Source organism: Pseudochaenichthys georgianus, chromosome 16 (genome assembly GCF_902827115.2).
Source record: "Pseudochaenichthys georgianus chromosome 16, fPseGeo1.2, whole genome shotgun sequence".
Lineage (NCBI taxonomy): Eukaryota > Metazoa > Chordata > Actinopteri > Perciformes > Channichthyidae > Pseudochaenichthys > Pseudochaenichthys georgianus.
Window position 1 is genome coordinate 2804732 of NC_047518.2, and position 22625 is coordinate 2827356.

The 22625-nt window shown below is 45.5% G+C and overlaps 1 protein-coding gene across 6 annotated transcripts in view; it reads left to right on the plus strand.

Moving 5' to 3' along the window:
• The window catches only part of LOC117461555 (adhesion G protein-coupled receptor B1-like), a 55317-nt gene extending 33608 nt beyond the window's left edge, over window positions 1-21709 (plus strand). For 2 of the 6 annotated variants that reach the window (XM_034103482.2, XM_034103483.1), the window contains 9 exons: window positions 859-944; window positions 8790-8888; window positions 11654-11825; window positions 14489-14599; window positions 14687-14726; window positions 16305-16960; window positions 18061-18096; window positions 18287-18445; window positions 20152-21709. In XM_034103482.2, coding sequence (XP_033959373.2) covers window positions 859-944; window positions 8790-8888; window positions 11654-11825; window positions 14489-14599; window positions 14687-14726; window positions 16305-16960; window positions 18061-18096; window positions 18287-18445; window positions 20152-20346 — 1554 coding nt within the window. In that variant the 3' untranslated portion in view covers window positions 20347-21709. The remainder of the gene's footprint in view (window positions 1-858; window positions 945-8789; window positions 8889-11653; window positions 11826-14488; window positions 14600-14686; window positions 14727-16304; window positions 16961-18060; window positions 18097-18286; window positions 18446-20151) is intronic. The other 4 variants (XM_034103481.1, XM_071205782.1, XM_071205783.1 and 1 more) reach the window with 4 other exon arrangements.
• Window positions 21710-22625: the final 916 nt, after the last annotated feature.

Below are 22625 nucleotides of genomic sequence, written 5' to 3' on the forward strand. Positions count from 1 at the left end.
AGCGGCAGCAGCGGCAGCGGCAGCAGCAGCAGCTACAGCAGCAGCAGCAGCTACAGCAGCAGCAGCGGCGGCGGCGGCGGCAGCGGCGGCAGCGGCAGCAGCAGCAGCAGCTACAGCAGCAGCAGCAGCAGCAGCAGCTGATGACCACTCAGGCACAGGGTCCTTTGACCACCCTGACAGCTGCTGCTTGAATTAGAACACCATTCAAAACACATAATGACACATGTATTGATAATGACCGACTCAGCTCTCCTGCTGTGACCTATGTCTGGGCTAAATCTCAGTCCTACACACGGCACTTTCCAAATCCATGGCTTCAGTTTGGGTGACTCACTTCACGCCTGCAGTACGAGAGAACAGCTTGTTTGGGGTCCCTCGTTACACCTACCTAATTCAACAGCATCACAGACTATGAATCCTAAAAGCATTTACATCTTTGGAATGAACACAATTAAAGACCACCCCTCCCCCGTCTTTGATTTCTCAATGCTTGTAATTTATGCATGGTCTGTCTTTGTTCAAAAATGTATTCAAATGTTAGAAATCATCCATTGAGACATTGTGTCCATGCTTCACTGGTTGGTGTTTGGTTAAGTAACGTGATACAGTCGTGTGTGTGTGTGTGTGTGTGTGTGTGTGTGTGTGTGTGTGTGTGTGTGTGTGTGTGTGTGTGTGTGTGTGTGTGTGTGTGTGTGTGTGTGTGTGTGTGTGTGTGTGTGTGTGTGTGTGTGTGTGTGTGTGTGTGTGTGTGTGTTGCCATTGTGTTGTCGTGTCCTTCGCCCATCACCACCATCAGGTAGATGTGCCGTACTGAACCTGTGTGCTCTGCATTAATCCTGTGCCTCTTCTCTTCGGCAGGTTAACATGGTTATTGGAATTCTCGTATTTAACAAACTGGTGTCCAAAGACGGCATTACTGATATGAAACTAAAGGAGAGGGCGGGGTATGCCTTATACCACACATCCATTTTACACAGTGACCTATAACCAGCCTGATAGCTCAGACAGTGGGGGGGGGGGGCATCATTAAAAACGTGGCAAATTTGCTTAAAGACACTGAGAAAGACAATTGGAATTGGATGATTAAAAAACGGCGACTATGATCAGTGCGTCTGGGGTTTAGACTATTGGGACAGAACCAGGATGTGGGAAGCTGTCTGGTTATTGGTCCTGCTCAGACTGAGCAAGATGATGACTCATCTCATTGCTTTTTTTAAGTTTGAAATGTGTCCCATGTCCTCCAGCTGCTCTCTGTTTGCAGGTTGCTATTAATGTCAAGTTCTGTAATCCATTGTGTCTTTTCTTCTCCTCTTTGGTTATTTCAAGTAGAGGGAAGCAGGGCTTTCAAACACCACGACACTATCACTTCAACATTTTAGGAAAAGAAGAATCTTAACTTCTGTATTTCTGGTGCCTTGTTGTGTCGGTTAGAATAACATGGCCCTCAGCCAAGTAACTGCTGACTGAGTTCATACGGATAAGAGATAGGGTTTACCTGAACAAGCAGTCCTACTTTATGATGTTAAAACAGAACACTAACCGTTTTGTACTAACATGAGTATGACATCAAAATGATCCTTTATATCATTCTTCGTTTGTTAGTTTAGTCCAAAGATAGGTGGAGAATGTGTTTGGGTTAAATTAGCATAAAGACTTAACGCGAGAGGAACCGCTAAACCAGCTCAGTCAAAAGCCATTCAGAATGCACCTTCCAACAACTTCAACGCTTTACGATTAGCAGCAACTGGATCATAACAACTTAATTGTCATTATGTTTAAAGCTCCTTTTGCACAAAGCACTCTGGGGCCATACAGTTTGAGCATGTGTGTTCTTACGTGATGCCAGTGATGATGTGCATCTTCTAAATATCTGATTTATGAACACCATGTTCTTCTGTCACTGAGAAGAGCGTTGTGGGGGAAAGCTAGCCTTGTGTGTGAAGTGGGGAGAGGATGGGTTCTGCTGGGCAGTGGACGCATGAGGGCAAAGGGTCAGAACTCCCGGGTCAGGAACTGTCCTCACTCTAGAAGGAGCAATAACTGCTGATTGATCTCCTTTGCTGGCGATGATGTGTCACCAGGACGTCTTTGGAGCTGTTGGAAAGTTGTTGCTTTTGACTTGTGACTTAGGCTGTTCTTAAGCCCCTAGAAAACACAATCTCTACCCATTAGCTAAAGGCATGACAACAATTCATACTATTTAGTAAGTTCCGGTGTAGCCAGCAGAAATCCAGGCTGAAATGTCCTGTTCACAATGTTTATCGTCAAGATTCGAGACAGGAGTAGTTCAGAGACGACATGTACAACCGCATCGGTTCACGTCAATTACAAGCTAATAAAAAGCCTAATTGCTGTCGGAGCATATCCAATGTCTTCTGACATACCATTCCACCTCTTTTGCTCCTCACAGGGACTATTTACGGCCATTTAAAAGCCAGCCCAAAAAGTATCGGTCAGTACTATTGAGACTTCAGACTGAAACCAGAACACGTCCAATACCAGGTCCTATCTGTTGCCGACAGACGCTGCGTGTAGATGCTTATAGATGGCTTGGAACCGTACAGTTGCCTCGTCTGACTGGGTTTGGCAGCAAACAAAGATATTTTCCAAAATGTTGGAGTGATCCTTTATAAGTTTGATAAAAGAACGTGTTTCTTCATACATCGTCAGAGTAGTGTGTTATAAACATAACTAGCCCACTTACACATACATTTTGTACGCACGAACATGTTCACTAAAAGAGTCTTAAATATGATTGCTAGTATCAGACCTCCACACAGCCATTGGTCAACGCCCAGAGCCCTGCTCCACTTTACCCAGCAGGCTGTTCTGTCTCCATTGCATTGTTGGTGCATTCAAATGTTCTTTTCTTTCTCTCTGAAATGGTTTGCTTTCTTCAATGATCTCTCTGTTCAACTGTTGTTGTTTTTGCTGTCTGATGTCATGTTTGAGTTTGCACAGAATCCCCTCTCTCTCACTCAGGGCTCTCCAATCAGGAACACCTCAGTCTCAGAAGCCCCCTTCCATGTCATCAGTGATTGGGTAAAAAAACCTGCCCACCCCGCCCTCTTCCTAATGTATAGCTACCAGCCCTGCCCATCTACAACTCTGCTGAATCCTCGAGCTAGCACCTCTGATTGGCTTACTATCACTTCCTGCCTATTTCCCTGATTATTCCACTAGTGACCTCGCCATGTATGCTACTTCCTGCTAGCTGAATAGAACATAACACACTGCTGCCTCAGGTTCTGATAGCGTCTGTAGTGCTTTTAGATCAACTGTTTCAACAAAAACACATAGTAGTTGCAGTGCAATAATATTAACGTTTTGTATTTACTGAAATTGTGTGTGCGTGTGCGTGTGCGTGTGTGTGTGTGTGTGTGTGGTGTTGTTATGATTGCATAGCGTGTCTGATGGAGTGACTTCGAGAACGGTAGATTGTGGTTTAGTAAGGACTAGATTGTTCCTTTACTCCGAGCGTCCCTTCAGATATGCTCCACGTTGGTTGGCTGTTCCTCGTAATATGTCACAACCCATGCTCGGGCAGCTTTGTTGTGTACTCTTAAATGAGTCGCCTGATTCAAGGGATAGAATCACAAAAGTAGAATATACCTGGTGATTATATTGCACTTTGAGGGAGTACATGCTGGCCATTTGGATCAGAACATCTGAGATAACCCGGTCCACTTACTTCTTTCCTACACCCATGATGGGTTGTCATGCTGTTGCCATGCACACACTTCCACTCAGGAGGGGCTCCTGACTTTAACTTGTCCTGGTCGATATCTAATGTGTTTAGAATGTTGACTAATGCATGTTACATGAAGGGAGAACCGTTTAGAAGGCCGTCACCTGAAACCGGTCCTATCACCTCCTGAGAGTAGATCAATCCATCAGCAAGTAGCCAAAGGAAGCTGGCGTTCTGCTTCTAATCATATACATATAGTCCGAAAGCTACTGACGGTCTTTGAGTTGAGATGACTTTGTCCGGCATTGTTATTCAGAGGTTGCACTGGTGTGACCCTGCAACCTTCTGCTTAGTCCTTGTCCAACTCCGACCTGTACCCTGGGCTCCCTGCATGTATGCTTTCCCACGTTGGGATATTAAAACTGCCCCACTCTGACAGTGTGCCTGTCACATGGTGCCGGCCCTGATGCTACTGTTGACAGTGCTAAGTATGTATTGATGGCAGTCCCTTAACCTGAGCCCAGTGTTACTATACAGGGATTTGATGGGTCTGTTACTTCCTAGCTCAGCAACAGCAAGATGAGTCTCTATTAAAGCAAGTCATAAAGCGTATGGGATTCAACCGATAGCAAAGAGAAGGAAGTGGTGACTTGACAACGTCTGGTGATCAGCCAGAAACAGCATGGGGCCACTAACATAGGGTACAGCGCTGATAGGGGTGGGTTCCACTGGGATCTATACAGGTAACAGGCCGGTGTATGTTATGAAGTCTTTTCCTTTCTACGTGTATACCACATCAAACTCCTACAAACATTGTTGGACACAAAGTAATATCAATATGGATGCATTAGAGTCAGATATCATCTTCCATGTTCCACCCAGTCCCCTCCTTATCTAACCGTGTGGGATCATCCCACTTGTATTAATAAAAGCCCATACATAGTGACTTATTTATCAAATCACATATTGATCAAAACTAATCAGAACTAATTCATCAATTCATTTGTACTTTCATCGGTTCACTTCAAATCATCTTATTGAATGAGATTCTACACACAGTGACCTTTACATGTCATCATTTCCTCCACATACCGTACACAAAAATATAAACGCAACACTTTTGTTTTTGCTCCCATTTTTCATGAGATGAACTCAAAGATCTAAAACATTTTCTATCGACACAAAATAACCATTTCTCTCAAATATTGTTCACAAATCTGAAAGAATGTGTGATAGTGAGCACTTCTCCTTTGCCGAGATAATCCATCCCACCTCACAGGCGTGGCATATCAAGATGCTGATTAGACAGCATGATTATTGCACAGGTGTGCCTTAGGCTGGCCACAATAAAAGGCCACTCTGAAACGTGCAGTTTTGCTTTATTGGGGGGGTCTGGGGGGGTCCGAAAACCAGTTAGTATCTGGTGTGAGGGGTTAGGGTTAGGGTAATGTTGTGAATCGAGTGGCCCATGGTGTTGGTGGAGTTATGGTATGGGCAGGCGTATGTAATGGACGACGAACACAGGCCACTCGATTCACAACATTACCCTACCCCTAACCCTACGCCTACCCCTCACACCAGATACTGACTGGTTTTCGGACCCCCCCAGACCCCCCCAATAAAGCAAAACAGCACGTTTCAGAGTGGCCTTTTATTGTGGCCAGCCTAAGGCACACGTGTGCAATAATCATGCTGTCTAATCAGCATCTTGATATGCCACACCTGTGAGGTGGGATGGATTATCTCGGCAAAGGAGAAGTGCTCACTATCACAGATTTTTTCAGATTTGTGAACAATATTTGAGAGAAATGGTTATTTTGTGTATATAGAAAATGTTTTAGATCTTTGAGTTCATCTCATGAAAAATGGGAGCAAAAACAAAAGTGTTGCGTTTATATTTTTGTTCAGTGTATCTCCCTCAGACTTCTCATGCTGGTTGCTGAACGTTATCGGACTGTCTTGAAATAACCTTTTATTGTTTGCGCAGAGTTCGGTGGTGTTTCTAGCTCTTTATGTGGAGGACATAAGAAGGAAGTGAAGAGGTTCCAATGCTATCTTTTCTTGTTGCTGACCCCCCCCCACCCTTCACTGCTCGCCCCTCCTGCGGGCGGTTCTAAAGGTTCAAAAGCTAATGAATCTGTGCAGCAGTAATGAAGCGCTCAGCGTCTGCAGCAGGCCGGCCCACTCCTCAGAGACGGGCCTCGCTGCTCACTGGCCGGCCCACTCCTCAGAGACGGGCCTCGCTGCTCACTGGCCGGCCCACTCCTCAGAGACGGGCCTCGCTGCTCACTGCCACACAATTAGAAGTGAATTCTCTGAGAAAATGAAAACAGACAGGAGAGGCCTAATTCCAATTACCGCTGGAGTGTGCTTTCTCCTTAACAAATGCTTAAATGCTTTCAATCAGCAAGCCTCTGTATTTACAGTTTGTAATAGAAGTGTAATCAAACATTAGGTTTGGAATGAAAACACGGTCTGCAGCTTTAACAAGTCCTGCTTGAAGGACTTCCTCCTCCCAGATCCTTTCAAGTTGGATTTGTATTTATTCTGTTTAATGCAGGGGTGTCAAACTCAAGGCCCGGAGCCTGCAAAGAATATTATATGTTTAATATACGGTTACATGATGATTTACAAAAGCACGTTGCCCATAAACTACATGTCCCACAATGCTCTCAAACTTCTCAGAATTTGACTTTTTTTCTTCTAAATATGCCTTTTTTCTTAGAGTGTGGTGTTTTCTCAGAATTTTATTTTTTTTGACATTTTGTGACATTCTCTCTGAAGAGACTTGCAATTATTTGCCCCAGACTATGAAGTTATTACCCTATCCAATAATAATCCAATGCAGAGGCAATCATGTAATATAATACATTATTTTATATATGTATTTTCATATAGTCTTAAAGTTACAACCGGTCCTTTGAGTGCAACCATAATGCTGATGTGGCCCGCGATGAAATTGAGTTTGATGGTTTAATGCGTCTAACCCACCCCCCAAACACCCACCTTTTACCTCTCCTTCCTCAAGTCCAGGAAAATGGTGTTGTGTTTCCAAAAGTCCTGATTGCTTTTTAATACCACTGCCTAAAGCGTACATCTAGCGGCTGCATTGCCCTTTTATTTGAAATTGAATTTGTTCCATTATGTGATCTTTAATCCAGGCGTCCAGGGGCTACAGATATCGATTCACACAGCTCGTCCACTTTAATTGTTGTTTAGCAGGAGTACATACGGTAACGGATTACTTTGTTATTCCTTGTCAGTATATTGGAGTCCGTCTTTTCTAGCAACAACACTGAAGACAAACTCAGAGGTATGATTTGAATCTCGATGGTTTGGGGAGAGTTCGGTCTTTAGGTATTAGAAAGTAAATATAGTGCAGTCGTTTATTGGTGACCATACCTGGAATGGATCTGTTGCTTTCCTAATAGTTGTAAAGTGTTGTTTATTCATATAGTAAGTTAAAACCATAGTCTTCTTCGGTCAACTAGTTAAAGCAACCTCCGACCAAACAACAGCTTTGTGTATTCCTCTTTTTCTGAATGACTGAATAGCGGCAGGCATTGTTACATCAGCCTGAGATATTGCTAGAGTTGTAGATATAACTGAATGTGGGAACAGGAAGTGCTCCAGTGATCCAGAACATCAATATGTTCTGGTCTCAGTGTCTGACCGTGAGACTGACATCTAGGAAGGACGTGAAGATGGGAGTGAGAACGTGTAGGTGTCCTCTAGTGTTGTGTTTCATGTTGCTTTGTTGGAACAGATGCTTCTTGGATAATTCAGTGAAACCACACATTGTTGTTGTTGTTGTTGTTGACAGGAAGCTGGAGAAAACAAAAGAGATACTTACAGTCACGGCAGCATCATTTCTGAATTCATCCAACATCATCCAGGGTTATTTCAAGGTGAACTTCAGGGTTTTATTCGATCAAGCGCATCTACTGGATGTTAGCCGTTCCCGCAGTCTCACATCCTCTTAAGATGTGTAGCAGATGTCTTTGCTCAAAGCAAAACAATGACTTGCGTTACTGTGGCCTTGTTTCCGTTGATTCTTTGCAGTTATGATACGTTTTTACTCAGCAAAAAAATGCTAAGACATGGCGCAGACATTTCCATAATTAGATCTGATCGGGCAAGAAACAGCAACGTTCAGACGATCAGGATGTCAACAACAACAACAACGGTTAGTAAAGCTAATCTTAGGAGACTCACTTCCAGATGGATTCTGTCCGAGCGTCTGAACACTCATGTTTCTGAATCCATTGAAACACTCTGAGATCTCAACAATGACCTTAGTGAGTGCAATCTGTTCATGGCAGCTCGTCCAGTAACCAGGGATACGCAGCCGCACACAGGTTGTTACAAACCACCGCTTTTATAAAAACAGTATTGTACTGTATGCTAATGATTCAGCGCTGCAATGCTACGGCACAATACATTGTTTCCGTAGAACATTTCAAGCGAACAGCCGTTCTACTCGTGGGACCCCGCCCTAAAAGTAATAACGTCCTCCACCTGCAGCTCGATGAGAATGTCTGCTTGGGAGCACGCTGTTTATCAGTGACTCCGTTGTGAACTGTAACCCTGACAACAGCGTGCACGTCTGTATGTTGAGCTCTGACATGTGTATGTGTGTGAAAACCTTTGCATTAGTACTTGGCAGTTAGAGCAACCGTAGATGACGGGGTGAGACACGTGCACCACAGCATCACATCAGAGCAGCAGACGCATAAAGCAACACGTGACGCGTGGGGTGAAGCCCCTCTGAGTGGGTGAGACGCCCACTCAGAGGGTCCCTCAGCTCCTCCAGACACTCAGAGCAGCTCCACGTCATGTGGAACATGACATGTGCACCGATGGCCCCACTTCCCCTTCCCAGACTAACCTGGGTCCCCCCCCACACACACACACACACACACACACACACACAGAGGCGGTTGGACGTAGCCCTGAGAGAGAGACTGTGCGATACACTGTGACTCACTGTGTGTGTGACTGCCCGTGCGTGCTGGTGTGCGCACGTGCATGCGTGTGCGTCTGTGTGTAGGTGCATTGTATCTGTTTGTGTATGTTACAGCGTGTTCATTTGACTTTGCAGTCAGATGACAGTGCCACTGTACAATATGACGCTCAAATGTGCCAAGTGCGGGGTTATCTCTTCGGCCGACGTGTCCACCACAGCTACCAGTAACGCCATGTTAGTCCCGCTAATTACTTTTTCCTTAACTCTTCTTACCTCTGTGCTCTCTCTCCTGTACGCCCCTCGCCTGGCTGGCTCTCTCTCCTGTATCCCTCTGTCTGTGTGTCTTCTCTCTGATGCCCTGGCAGACCCACTCACTATGACAGGCTCCAGACCCACTGTGTGTGTGTGTGTGTGTGTGTGTGTGTGTGTGTGTGTGTGTGTGTGTGTGTGTGTGTGTGTGTGTGTGTGTGTGTGTGTGTGTGTGTGTGTGTGTGTGCGTGTGTGCGCGTGCGTGCGTGTGTGTGTGTGTGTGTGTGAGAGATCATAAGGGTCACCATTTGATCAGACCACATGTTGGGGAGGCTATGGCAACGTCTGCAGAGGATGGCATTACACTTTTATGTTCGTGTGTGTGCGTGTGTGTGTGTGTGTGTGCGTGCGTGTGTGCGTGCGTGTGTGTGCGCGTGTGTGCGTGCGTGTGTGTGTGCGTGGGTTCTGCCGTGATCTAACAGTGCCTTGATCCCATCACGATGGACCCACTGACTTGCTACCGAGTTGTTAGCGCAGGCAGTGCTGCTCTCTGATACAATCCACTGAGAGAAGAGCTGAGTGAACACTTAGCACACATGGTTTCACTTAATAGTCTAAGGCGACATTGCTAACACACTTCACACCCATTCTTATTTCCGCCTCGTGGTTTTGAATAGCAGACGCAGTCGGCCCTGTTGGGATGACAGCAGATCATTCTGTCCGCCTCTCTGTAAATAGATCTGAGGACATATTTTCATATTCAATGATAGTGCTGATTCTGGTCACATCTTAGTCAGCCTCTATTGCTGATACAGCATGTATTGAGTAGTATACAGATGGCCCTTCTTTATGGCCCGGGCAACACACGAGTGACCCGCTACGTGAAGCAGCCCCTCTTGCCTATCATTGTGTCGCCGTGTTCCACTCGTCTGTAACGCGGGGGGAGACAGTACAGCCAATGACTGCCAGGAGGCTTGTATCAACCTTTTCATTACACATTACATTATTTCATTTTAGTCTTGACTTCCAAACGATGTCGGCGGTCCTCAGTGGATTGTATTGGAGAACAGCACGCCTTAAATAGTGAAGTTTGAGGTCGAAGTTCAATCATTTAGTTTATGAATGAATATGGAAAATAAGACTGAAAACATGTGGAGCTATCCTTCAGGTCGAATACAGCCATGTGCACTGTGTGCGTTAGTCAGCGTGCGGCCTCCCCTGGCAGGGTGCGGTGGGTCCTGCAGAGTGTGGCTGTGGGTCCTGCAGAGTGTGGCTGTGGGTCCTGCAGAGTGTGGCTGTGGGTCCTGCAGAGTGTGGCTGTGGGTCCTGCAGAGTGTGGCTGTGGGTCCTGCAGAGTGTGGCTGAGGGCCACGCAGCACGCACACCATGACACACATCCACTCACAGGAGGTTCAGGAAGGAATCAGCCATCCCATGTCCAGTACTGTGTAGCCCTATTTAATACCAGAGGTGGAAAGTAACAAAGTTATTTTAATTAAGTGTTTACACCGCTTCATTTATGGTTTTCCACTTTCTTTTATATCATAACATAATTACGTGTGTTATATTAATACCTTCATTTGTCTGTTTCACATTTGACTTTACAGAATAGCTTAATAAATGCAAATGGTGAAATGACCTTTTTAATGTATTAGTACATGTGTCAGCTCCAATTACAAACACTTTTGAACAGATTACAATTATTATTATTATTAAAGGTGAACCAACAGTTAATTCAGATTGCTGTGACATGGATCTAGCATGATGTCCTTTTAGTTGATGTGTCCTATGCAGAGTGCAACGCCGGCAGTAAACTGTGCGGGTCGACCAGCTGCTACACAAGTATCACGTTTAAATCTTACATCACGTCTTTCTTCATTTTCGTCCGGTGCTGAGCTGCTGATCAAAAAACCACGCACAAAGTAAACGGGCCAGGACCCCTTTGTTTCCGGGCTTTTATTTTGAAACACCGGCAGGAAGTTGAATTGACACATTGTAATTGGAAATAGTAAGCAAGAAAAGTAAATAGGTATGACAATTGGTTAGTAAGACATGACGTTTGTTCACTGACTAGTGCTGAGGAGATGTAAGTAACGAGGCAGTTTGATTCCACTGTTGCGTGGACCATAGAATTGACTAAAGTATTGCTTCCACCTCTTGAATATGATCGACTCAGAGCCAACGTGAGCCCCTATGTGGTAGTATCCGAGGAGCGCGTGAGAGTGGGAGCCAGCCTGTCTGCCTCGTCTCTTCTGCCTCTGGTTGTCTCCATTCTGTTTCAGCCTCATCTCACTTGTCTCCCGCTGCTCTCATCACTCCTCTCTCTCCTGTGCCACTAGATCCTCTATGGTTTGACCGAACCATCCTAAACATACATGCATGACATATATGTGAATTATGAACATATATATCTGCAGATAGTGGATGTATGTTTCTGTTTGTATAGTAACACAATGACTTGTTGTGATGTTATCTGCATGGTTAGTGTTGCTGTCCATGCTGAGAGCGTGGGCAGTAATCAAGGGCAAGCAGGGAAGTCATGTCATGTTAAACTTTACGTTACGTTACGAAGGGAAACAAATGATATGTGTTAGAATATATTAATGATAGCCTGCCTTAGATGTTACCATCCAACAATGTGAGCTAATGACAGATACAGAATGTGTTCCAGCACGATGTGTTCCCGCGTTAGGCTTCCCTCTGTGCTGTCAGCGTGCTGGTGCTGTGTCTGACCGCTCCCCCCCCCGCAGGGCGTCCCTGTGGAGCTCCTGTGTGGTCCTGCCCCTCCTGGCCCTCACCTGGATGTCAGCCGTCCTGGCCATCACCGACCGGCGCTCCGCACTCTTCCAGATCCTCTTCGCTGTCTTTGATTCGCTGGAAGGCTTCGTCATAGTGATGGTGCACTGCATCCTGCGCAGAGAGGTATCGCACCGCCAACTGTTCCTACACTTCTTTCTCTCCTGGCTTTGTTTGAGGCAGAGGTAGAATACGTACTGCTCTACTTACAGAGGCCCTGTTATGCGTCTTGGGGTTTCGCTTCACGGCAGTGTGTTATAAAGGTTTGGGGACGCGTTCATTGTCTGCAAAGCCTAAGTCCCCGGGTCAAACTGGACTTTAAAGCCACACATGTAGACAATCTTTCAACCCAGATCTTAACTGGTAACTGCTGATGACTTTCTGCAGAACCCTTCCTATGATGGTGTGTCCCTGAGCTGCGTGAAGGCTTTAATGTGAAACACTGTTGCGTTGATTTCATTGTCACTATAGCCAGAGGTCAACCCAGTCTCACGGCATTTCGTGTTCACCAACACGATGTTTAATCTATTGATTCGTGTTCACCAACACGATGTTTAATCTATTGATTCGTGTTCACCAACACGATGTTTAATCTATTGATTCGTGTTCACCAACACGATGTTTAATCTATTGATTCGTGTTCACCAACACGATGTTTAATCTATTGATTCGTGTTCACCAACACGATGTTTAATCTATTGATTCGTGTTCACCAACACGATTTGCCCCTTTTTTTCATGTTGCAGCACGATTTTAAAAGCAATGTATTTCTACTGCCTGCAGCACGTCTTTTTCTCCGGTCGGGTCGTGGAAGACCGGAAGCTGTGTGGTTCATAAAAACATGTTCTTACTCAATATCAAGCCACAATTATTGCTTTTATTTTAAATCGTATAATTTCGGACTTTTGTTGCCGTCTGTGAGGAAAATAAATGGGGCTCAGAGCCTCAGGATACTGAAATCTGTATTTTTTAAATCTTTTTTTCCTTCTAATTTGTTATTCTTTTCAAAATAACACACTGTTATTTACTCACCAATAACACACAATTATCCTTGCTTTTATTTATTGGTTTAATTCCATAATCTCGGGCTTTTTCGGCGTCCGTCCAAAATAAATAGAACCGGAAACAGACGTAGGCATTTCGAGCGATTACCCAAGATCCTCAGCTATGGTTTTAAGCTCACTGATTGGATGTGTTAGCCGCAATGCATGCTGGGATTTGGTGTTTATATTATATGAAATCCGGAAAACATTTTAAAAGAATAAAATAATACTTAATTCCGAGTGCTCTTGCTTTTCTCTTTGAAAGTCATCACATAACGGCATTGTAATACACGGTTCGGCTGCATTACATATTACAGATCTGCCGTAGTTCTTTATTTATAGAGCCCTGATGAGAAGACCTTTGGAAGAACTGGAAGAAATGCCGCCGAAACGGAATACTTGACGTGGATCATAAATATATCAACAATTAAACAACATCTTCAATTTCTCTTCACACAATACGTCTCCTTGCAGTATCAACACTAATTCGGCTGACTTTTACATTTGATCTAATTCATAGATAGGTTATATTTACACCATAACGGTGCACAGCTGATAGAAAAGGACTGTAGTTTTCATAGATATTACTGATTTTCTTTGAATGTAAGAATGTAAATACTGAGTCTGAAATAGTATAGCAATATGCTGTAAAATTATGTAACAGCATGCATGAAACTATACATCTTCAGAATAACAAATTAGAAGGAAAAAAGATTTAAAAATACAGATTTCAGTATCCTGAGGCTCTGAGCCCCATTTATTTTCCTCACAGACGGCAACAAAAGTCCGAAATTATACGATTTAAAATAAAAGCAATAACTGTGGCTTGATATTGAGTAAGAACATGTTTTTATGAACCACACAGCTTCCGGTCTTCCACGACCCGACCGGAGAAAAAGACGTGCTGCAGGCAGTAGAAATACATTGCTCTTAAAATCGTGCTGTGCAACACGAAAAAAAGGGGCAAATCGTGTTGGTGAACACGAATCAATAGATTAAACATCGTGTTGGTGAACACGAATCAATAGATTAAACATCGTGTTGGTGAACACGAGATGCCGTGAGACTGGGTTGCAGAGGTTGAATTGGGATCTGATGTGGGGCCACCACATGACAACGTGAGAACATAACAACAGAACATATTACAAACTGAAATACATTTACATCTAAAATTATTAATATTTACATTTTTCACAAATATCCAACTTTCAAACTGCCATTTTAAATCAACATTGCTCTGCACACTTACTTACGAACTACTTAGTAGTGATATTATCCTATCCTTCAAACCCTCTGGTTTGCTCGGGCGTACTCGAATAGCTTCAAATGTGTGTGAGGACATCTCAGTTCATTTGTAGGGCTGCGCAATCATGGCCAACGGTATGCTGTAAATCTCACTGTACACGTTGTAATCATCGCAGCGTTAGTGTTATTGTGACTGATCATAGCTCAGCTTTATGCACGCACATACGTTTAGCGTGGTTTAAGAAACGGGCTCCGTGTTACAAGACGGGGGCGGCAGTGTAAAGCTCACGATTGGAGCAGAGACACACACTCACTAAGCCGACAAACTACAGCCGGTCGCAGACATCTGCTATTCAAAAGTAGAGTCAACACGGGGTGAAGGAAACATTGGGCAACGTCTCATTGGGCGAGAGGCGTTGAGCCTCTTCTCTAAGTATTTGCTGGGATGTGATGGATGTAGACATCCTTCCAAACCTAAGAATAGAGTGTGCTTCGTTCCAGGTTCAGGAGGCAGTGAAGTGCCGGGTGGTGGACCGCCAGGAGGAGGCTAACGGAGACTCAGGAGGATCCTTCCAGAACGGCCATGCTCAGCTCATGGTACGGGCCACGAAGGTGTTTGTTGTTTGCACCTCTCGGCATGTATTATTCAATATTGCAGAGTGTGCACTTAATTCACTGTTTCCTGTTGTGTGTCCACAGACTGACTTTGAGAAAGATGTGGATATAGCTTGCAGATCAGGTAAGCTCCAGTGTGTGTGTGTGTGTGTGTGTGTGTGTGTGTGTGTGTGTGTGTGTGTGTGTGTGTGTGTGTGTGTGTGTGTGTGTGTGTGTGTGTGTGTGTGTGTGTGTGTGTGTGTGTGTGTGTGTGTGTGTCTTTGGGGGCTGTTCAGAAGCTGCAGATGTCTCTCCTCTCTGTCTTCTGACTGCTTCACGTTCCTCCGCGGTGTCGGAACAGATGTGCCGTGTGTTCCCCCTGCGTCCTGAACTCGTGTCTTACAGTCAACATCACCGCCTCCCTGCGCCGAGGAGCTGCTGTAAAAAGAAACACGGACATTAATGCTGCAAAAGGCAGTTTAGCCGGCTGATGGGAGTGGGATGAGCGCGGGCTGATGGGAGTGGGATGAGCGCGGGCTGATGGGAGTGGGCTGAGCACGGGCTGATGGGAGTGGGCTGAGCGCGGGCTGAGCAGCTATATGAGCATGCAGATAGATAGGCTGTATAATTAAGTCGCTCCCGACAGAGCCCATCAGATAGCGGCTCGGCTCTGATATCCGCTGGGAGTGAAAATGTGATTATCTCTTGAGACAAGATATCAAGGAAAGCATCTGGAGCAGAAAAGCTATTGAGACACAGACAGGCCTGATGGGGAGGAGAGAGAAGAGAACAGAGAGACATTATTGTTTCTTCTTATATGTCAAGTAGGAAGGGAGGGTCACAGAGAGCGGATATGTATTGTTGTTGAGGATAAAGCCTCCATGTTGTTTACCAGCACCGACGTGCTGAGGGACATGCTGCCGTGAGCCAGCAGCTGCTACAGTGAGATGAGGTCACAGGTCAGCCATGCACCCTGGATATCTGATATCCTTTTTCCTGGGTAAGGTTATGTTTATTGATCACGTTCGTCACGGCTGTGAATCTGACTGGCAGAAGGTCTGTCACCAACTGTCACCATGGTAATGGGGACAGTTTGACGCTGCCTCAAAACTCTTTGTCCCGACTGAACTCCAATGACTAATCTGATCATGTAGATGCAGAGAGCAGTGTGCCACAGCCTAACCAGTTCTTGTGTTACAAGTGAGCATTGTTGTAATTATAATTAGTGTATACGTATCGAGCTAGAAAGTAAGGATGAAACCATGTTTGAGTCTTGGTGGAACAGTAGGGCTTTTTAGCCATCAATGTATCACCATGAACTTTATTTGTTCATACTGATAGATATAAGTAGATTAGTTTATCTTTGTTTTGTAATGAACAGGAGAACTCAAGCTGCTAGCTGAGGGGAGGGGGAGGACCACTGTGTGACTTGGATGAAGTCTAATGTACAAACTAACACACATGGGGGACTGTAGAACTACAGTGAACTCTTCCGTTTATCGGATGATATCAAAGCTCTTGTATTATTGCTTCAGATGTCCTGTCTGTTACAGGGTGCATCACTGCTGCTTCTTTACCCAGGTTGCTTCTGTAACTGTCAAACAGGAGGCTGATTATTGAAGAGCAAAGGCAGGCAACAAGAAGCCATGTCAACAGATATCTTTACACACTGCATTTTATTAACTACATTTCGATTGAAACTCTGTGTTTCTGTTGCCTTCAGGCACCACGAAGCGCTCATCTCTCCAGGGGGAGGAGAAGGCCTCCTCTGGGACCCTCACCCATCAGAAGGGGTCTAACTTTAACACCCTGCCTGCCAGCATGGCCAAAGTGCACCTCCAGAATGTGGCCGACTACACCAGCCACACTCTGACGCTGCGCAGGGACAAGGGGCCCGCCAAGGGGATCAGCACCGAGCTGCCGGGAGCCAAGTCCATCTACATCTGTGACGGAGAGCTCTTCAAGCAGCTGGACGGAGAGATGCCGCGAGGGACCGGGGAGGGCAGCAGCTCCGAGGGTCCGGGCAAAGCCCCCGGGTACGTGCTTCTGCCGGGAAACAACACCGGCACCCTGAAGCTGGCCAAGGGGAAAGAGGAGGCCAAGTATAACCTCGGCATGGAGCAGCTGCCTCAGACCCGGCTCGTCCACCTGGCTAACCCCGTCAGCGGGGAGCCCGTGCCTGGCTTCGGGCTGAAGAGCCTGCCTGCCGACCAGATCAGTGTGTTGTGTTCTGACAGAGACTCGCCCGCACACAACCTGCAGAACATGCCCAGAGACTCGCAGGGAGCCAACAGCCTGTGTGAGGGGGGGGAGTCTGGACACTGCGCCGTGATGTCCAAGAGCGAAACCGTGTCCACACTGTCCATGAGCTCACTGGAGGTAAGAGCACTCCACTGATCAGCATATCTGTATCAAAGTCATGCACTTACTTCAGCCTCACATTTCACACTTCATTCATGTTCTGCTAAAGCATACGTTCTCAACAATCAAGCCTTCTTTGAAATGGTTTATGTTCAAGATAACCACAGCGTTTCAATACGGGTTCATTTTAAGATAAATAACTTTGACATCATTTACATAACATGTGTCTTAATGTCCGCTCTCAGGGTCATTACAGTTCATCTGTTGACAAGCATCAACTGCTGGTTCTTCCCCATCCATATATCAACGTGCACGTGCCACACGTCATGCCAGCTTACTGTTTGATGTAGCTTTATCATTTAGCACGGACTGCTGCCATGCGTACCGTAACCAGTCACAAGTTTGCCATTTATTGATATTGTATTTATATTTGCCATAGGCGGTTTGAGCAACACAGCGTTAGCACCCCACCCGTCCTAGGGAAGTGATTCATAGCTAACTTGCTAGGGAGCCGCACAATAACACACTGGATTTGAATGAGTATAACTAAATAATAGGATCATTACTTAAACTCCACAGGGCAGCACTGTGCTACATTTCCTGTATGCTCAGATGTTCCCATCTCCGCAAAGAAAGAAGGCAACACATGTACTCCATTGAAAACAAGGAAGTGTTGCCGTGTCAGGGCTCTGCTCTGTCGAGAGGTGGCCCTCACTCCGCCTGTACCCAGACAGCAGCGGCCGACGTCTGCCCGCTGGTGTCTGTTCACTTCCGAGCAAAGCACACTTCCATAACGCAGAGTGAGGCGGCGGCTGCAGCCTGAAGGTCAGCCTGAAGGTCAGCTTTTCCTTCACCACTCCGTGACGGAGGACTTAAAGGTCGTTCGGTCACAATCTGTTAGTTGCAAACGTGTGCCAGCAGGGTCAGGGTGACCAGCAGCAGACCTTGTTTCCTCCCTCATGACTCACCGCTCTCCCGGGGTCTCACACACCCCCTCTCTGCACTGGCTGATGTGGAGATGCACGGTGGAGCAGTTAGGAAACACTCGAGCGTGTGTCTGTTCACGAGGTACACGACATAAGACACATCTTTAATCTCTCTGTCTCATCTCCCCCCAGAGACGACAATCACGCTATGCAGAGCTTGACTTTGAGGTAATGTCTCTTTGATTCCTACAGAGCTGTTTAGATGTCTCCCACACAGCTTGTCAGACCTCTAGATGCTTGCATACATTGATCACATTGTGTCAAAGCTTGAGTGTGACTGTAGACTCGACACATTCAATGTGAAGGGGGCAAAGTAGAATTGATGCTGTTGACCTTAACATGCACTATCCCTGTGTAGAAGATTATGCACACCCGGAAACGCCACCAGGACATGTTTCAGGACCTGAACAGGAAGATTCACAGTGCAGACAAGGATAGAGAGTCTCCACCTGTTGACGCCAAGGCTGCCAAAAGATGGAGTGTGTCCTCTGCCAGCAGCGACAAGACCAACATGAGTGTAAAGAGTTTCACTTTATTCTGTTCTGCCCCCCTCTTCTTATATCAAGTGTTGCCTCTTAGCATTAGCTCGAATCACCACACCTGAGTGGAGATTCTGTTTCATTATTAGTGCAGCCATTTCCTTTTTTATCTGCTTACAATGTCTGCGCCAGAAACATGAGCTGTGGGGGCATCAAGGGAACTAGTAGTGGGTGAGCATACAGACCACAACAGTGTCACTCCAAATGTGACACATGTTTCAGAGTATTTCCAAAGTGCACAGTTTGTTAGAGCTTGTTTCAAAGCCTCACAAAAGACAGACTTATAATGATATAGATGAGCTGCCAGCGTGGGCTCTGGATAAGTACAGACTAAAGTGTTCCTACCCGGCACAAGACATATTATTTTGGATTTGGTATGTTCTCGACAAAAGGTATTTATTCAGAAATGTCCCTTCTCAATCGGCATCGATGCATGTCGTGTGTTCCTGGTATCCAGTGGGAATAGCACAACAGACAGGACTGATTCCACTCCAGGATGATGTCAGTTTAAATGACCTCCATTTACCTTTGTATGGGGAATAGCTGCACATCTTTGAATACCTACTAATCTCAATGATCACCACAGCCAGATGGAGAGGGAGCCAGCCGAGCAAATCATAATTAAAGATATATCTCTTGTAAGTTAAGATCATCATGCCCATGCAAGTCTTCAGTTCAGTCAAATGAATAGACACAACTAACCCTCCTTACATTTCCGTTACTGCTGAGATTCAAGACATCAGTGAAGGGTTAGGGTTAGGGTTAAACAAGGTGGGTTAGGGTTAAACAAGGTAGGTTAGGGTGGAATAGGTTTAGTTACAAACAGCAGGCACCAAAGGAATCCATGTTGGCTTTGTAGCTGCATCCATTCCATGGCAGCATATTATTTCCATTTCCTTCTGCTGCAACAGCCCCTGATCTCCATTTGTTTCACAGCGTTGGACTCTTCTCTGGCATAGGTCCAGCTTCACAGATCAGCGGTGCTGCTAATAGTTTTCAGATATGTTAAAGTCCTGCAGCATCACACAGTGTTAGCTTCCTTTCAGAGACAACAACATGTTGAGCTCTGCAGGAACAACATTGTTCCTGGTCCTAGTCAATCGAGCAAGTTACGCTACTGACTTCGGATTGAACCAGCAACATCCACTGTTGGTAACAAAAGAATAGTTTCAAATGTATGAGAGTAATTGTAAAGTGTATTTGCTTTCTTGCTGAGAGTTAAATGAGAACTCTGTATGTTTCTTATGGGTGGAACTTAAGCTAGGAGGTGGTTAGCCTAGCTTAGCATAAAGACTGAAACAACAGGTCATGAGTCTATGCTGGCAGCTGTGGTGACTCGTGGAAAAAAGTGATATTATCCAGTGTTACCAGACACTCTTTTACATTTCAAACAGAGCCAGCAAAGCTGTTTCTTCCTGTTTCCAGTATTTATGTAAAGCTAAGCTAAGCTAAGCTAAGCACAATAGCTCCAGCTCCATACATCACACAATGAGAGTGGTGCTGATCTTCTCATTTAACTCCAAGCAACTGATAAGCTTGTTCTTTTTTAACTGTCAAACCTTTTCTAAAATACATTTAATAAATTGCCACAAGGCGTGAAGGTCCACCGAGAGAACTCACACGACAGCTTATTTGAGATGTTCTTGATCTCTGAGGAATAAAGCCTTTGTCCTCCTCCCATTAGGACAAGCAGCAGACCCCCAGCAAAAGGGCGTGGGAGGGCATCAGGAAGAGCCACTCTCCCCCCTCCTGGGTGAGGAAGGACCTGGAGACGGTGGCCGCCACCCCCCTGGAGTTGCAGGCTGTGGAGTGGGAGAAGACCAGCGCCACCATCCCCCTGGTGGGCCAGGAGATCATGGACCTTCAGACGGAGGTGTGACCACCGCCACCTCACACCCACCACTTCCTGTTTCCCAATGCGCTCAGACAAAACAAGCCGACACACACACACACACACACACACACACTGCCCTGCTCAGTATTTCTAATCAAAGGCTGCTCGAGCCAACTGCGAGGATGTAAGGGGGAGGAGAGAGAAGCGTTGCGATGTCAGAAAATACATTCAACCCACTGAAGAGAGGACAGGAACTCGACCTCTCTTTCTGTGTTGTCTCAGTTGATGTTTGTTTTTGTCTGCTCATCTTGTAAATGTCTCAGAAGCAGACAGATTACCCAGGGAGCAGAGTCAGTCACTCTACGAGCACCACATGTTATAAACCACAGAGCAAAGGCCACGTTTACCCCTGTATCAAATGCATTTTATAATCATGGCTGTCTTTCTTTCCGTTTGAGAGTGTGGTTGCATCGCGGGCCTGCTCTCTCTCTCATGATGACGCTGTCAGGCTCCAGAAGCCTCCGGACTGATCTTTTCTCAAAAGGAACCAACAAGGCAGATATTCAGCCATGTGGCCTCAACGCAGTCCCCCCCGCCCCCCACACACACAACTCTCCCCATCCGTATGGCTCTAACACTTCCCCTCCTGATGGGACCAGTGCTGCGTTGCAGGGACAAGCGAAAGGAAAAAATAAAAATAAAAAGACGTTTCCCTGAGCAAAATGGAACGCTGCCTTCTCCTCGATGGACACCTGAGAGATCACAGCGACAACATGGACGCCATCAGTGTGCCCAATAGGAGCCGCTCGCTACAGACACAGGCTGGTTGACTCTCTCTCCGTGTACAAGCAGGCTTGGTACAGTCCATGCAACGTATGACGGGGTTTCAAAGATGCGGAGGTACTCGTGTGTGTGTCTGTGTGTCAAGTCGTGGAAGATGAGTAAATGACTAAATCTATAAATATATACGGTATGATTAAAGGCGATGATGTATATGAGGCAGAGGTCATCAGAGGTTGCCCACAGAAAGCACAAGGCTCACTTGGAGTCCTGATGTACAGCATTGTAATTATTACAACAGAGTTCTACAGAATGGATTTTAGCCTATAAATATCTTTCTTACTGTGCTTGGGGATAGTTGTTATCATTATTATAAATATGAACATGATTATTCTGATCCCCCCACCCCCTTCTCGTCCTGTCAGGGTACTGGACTATACGAGTGTTCTGTATCGCAATGTAACAGTGTGTGTTTTGATATTACCGCCAGTCACTCCCTCGGATCTGTATTTCTCGAAACCCTGACCTCCGACCTCTGACCCAATGATCTGCGCCCCAACCTGCCCCCCCCCTCCCCCCCTCACTGCCCTTCTTAATTTACTGGGGTCGCCTCTTTGTTAATGTACAGTTTTCAGAGCACAAAATGAATGTGTCTTATTTCTAATAAAAGCATATCTATATAATAAAACCGCAGCCGTCCTCTCGTTTTCTCACATTTCTTACAGATGATGCCTCACGGCACGCACAGCCTGTGTCAGAGGAAGTGTACCAGGTAGTACTGTGTAACAGCGTCACTGGAGCATAAGAAGAGAAGAGTCTTAGTCAGTTCAGCTACACAGCAGGATGTGCCTTTGCAATCAGAATGTATACAGTCACATTCAAACCTACAGAAGTGAACCCTAACCCTAACAACGAACGTATCCAACCCAGATTACTAAATGGTCCCAACAGTTACATTCTATTAGTTTAAACATTGCTTGAATATGTAAGATACCATGAATAGAGACATTCGCGAGCAGACATAACATTACACTATAAAAGGAACTCTGAGAAGTTTAGGCGTTTTCCTCGCTGTATGTGCGAGAGATTAAGACGCATTCGGCAAGGCAATTTATATAGCACTTTTCAGCACGTGGCGATTCAAAGTGCTCTACAGATTAAAAGCAAAAGATATTTAAGAACAAATACATTATTAAAAAGACATTTAAAAACAGGCATAATAAGCAAAAGTAATGAAATAAATAAACACAGCAGGTATAGAATACACGACTAAAAGGCGTACTGTAGTGTGAGTATGGGCAGCTCAATTCAGAACAGCGGCAAATAGGTGCGTTTTTAGTTTTAAAAATAGGAAGTGTTTCTGCGGACGTGGATGATTTGGGCAGATTGTTCCAGATTGTTGGGGCATAATAACTAAAAGCTGCTTTTCCATGTTTAGTGGTTATTCTCGGAAAAGAGAGCAGACCCGACCCAGAAGACCTGAGACTCCGCTTCATAGTGATGGAGGAGGTCGTCTATATACCTCGGTCCTAAGACATTTAGAG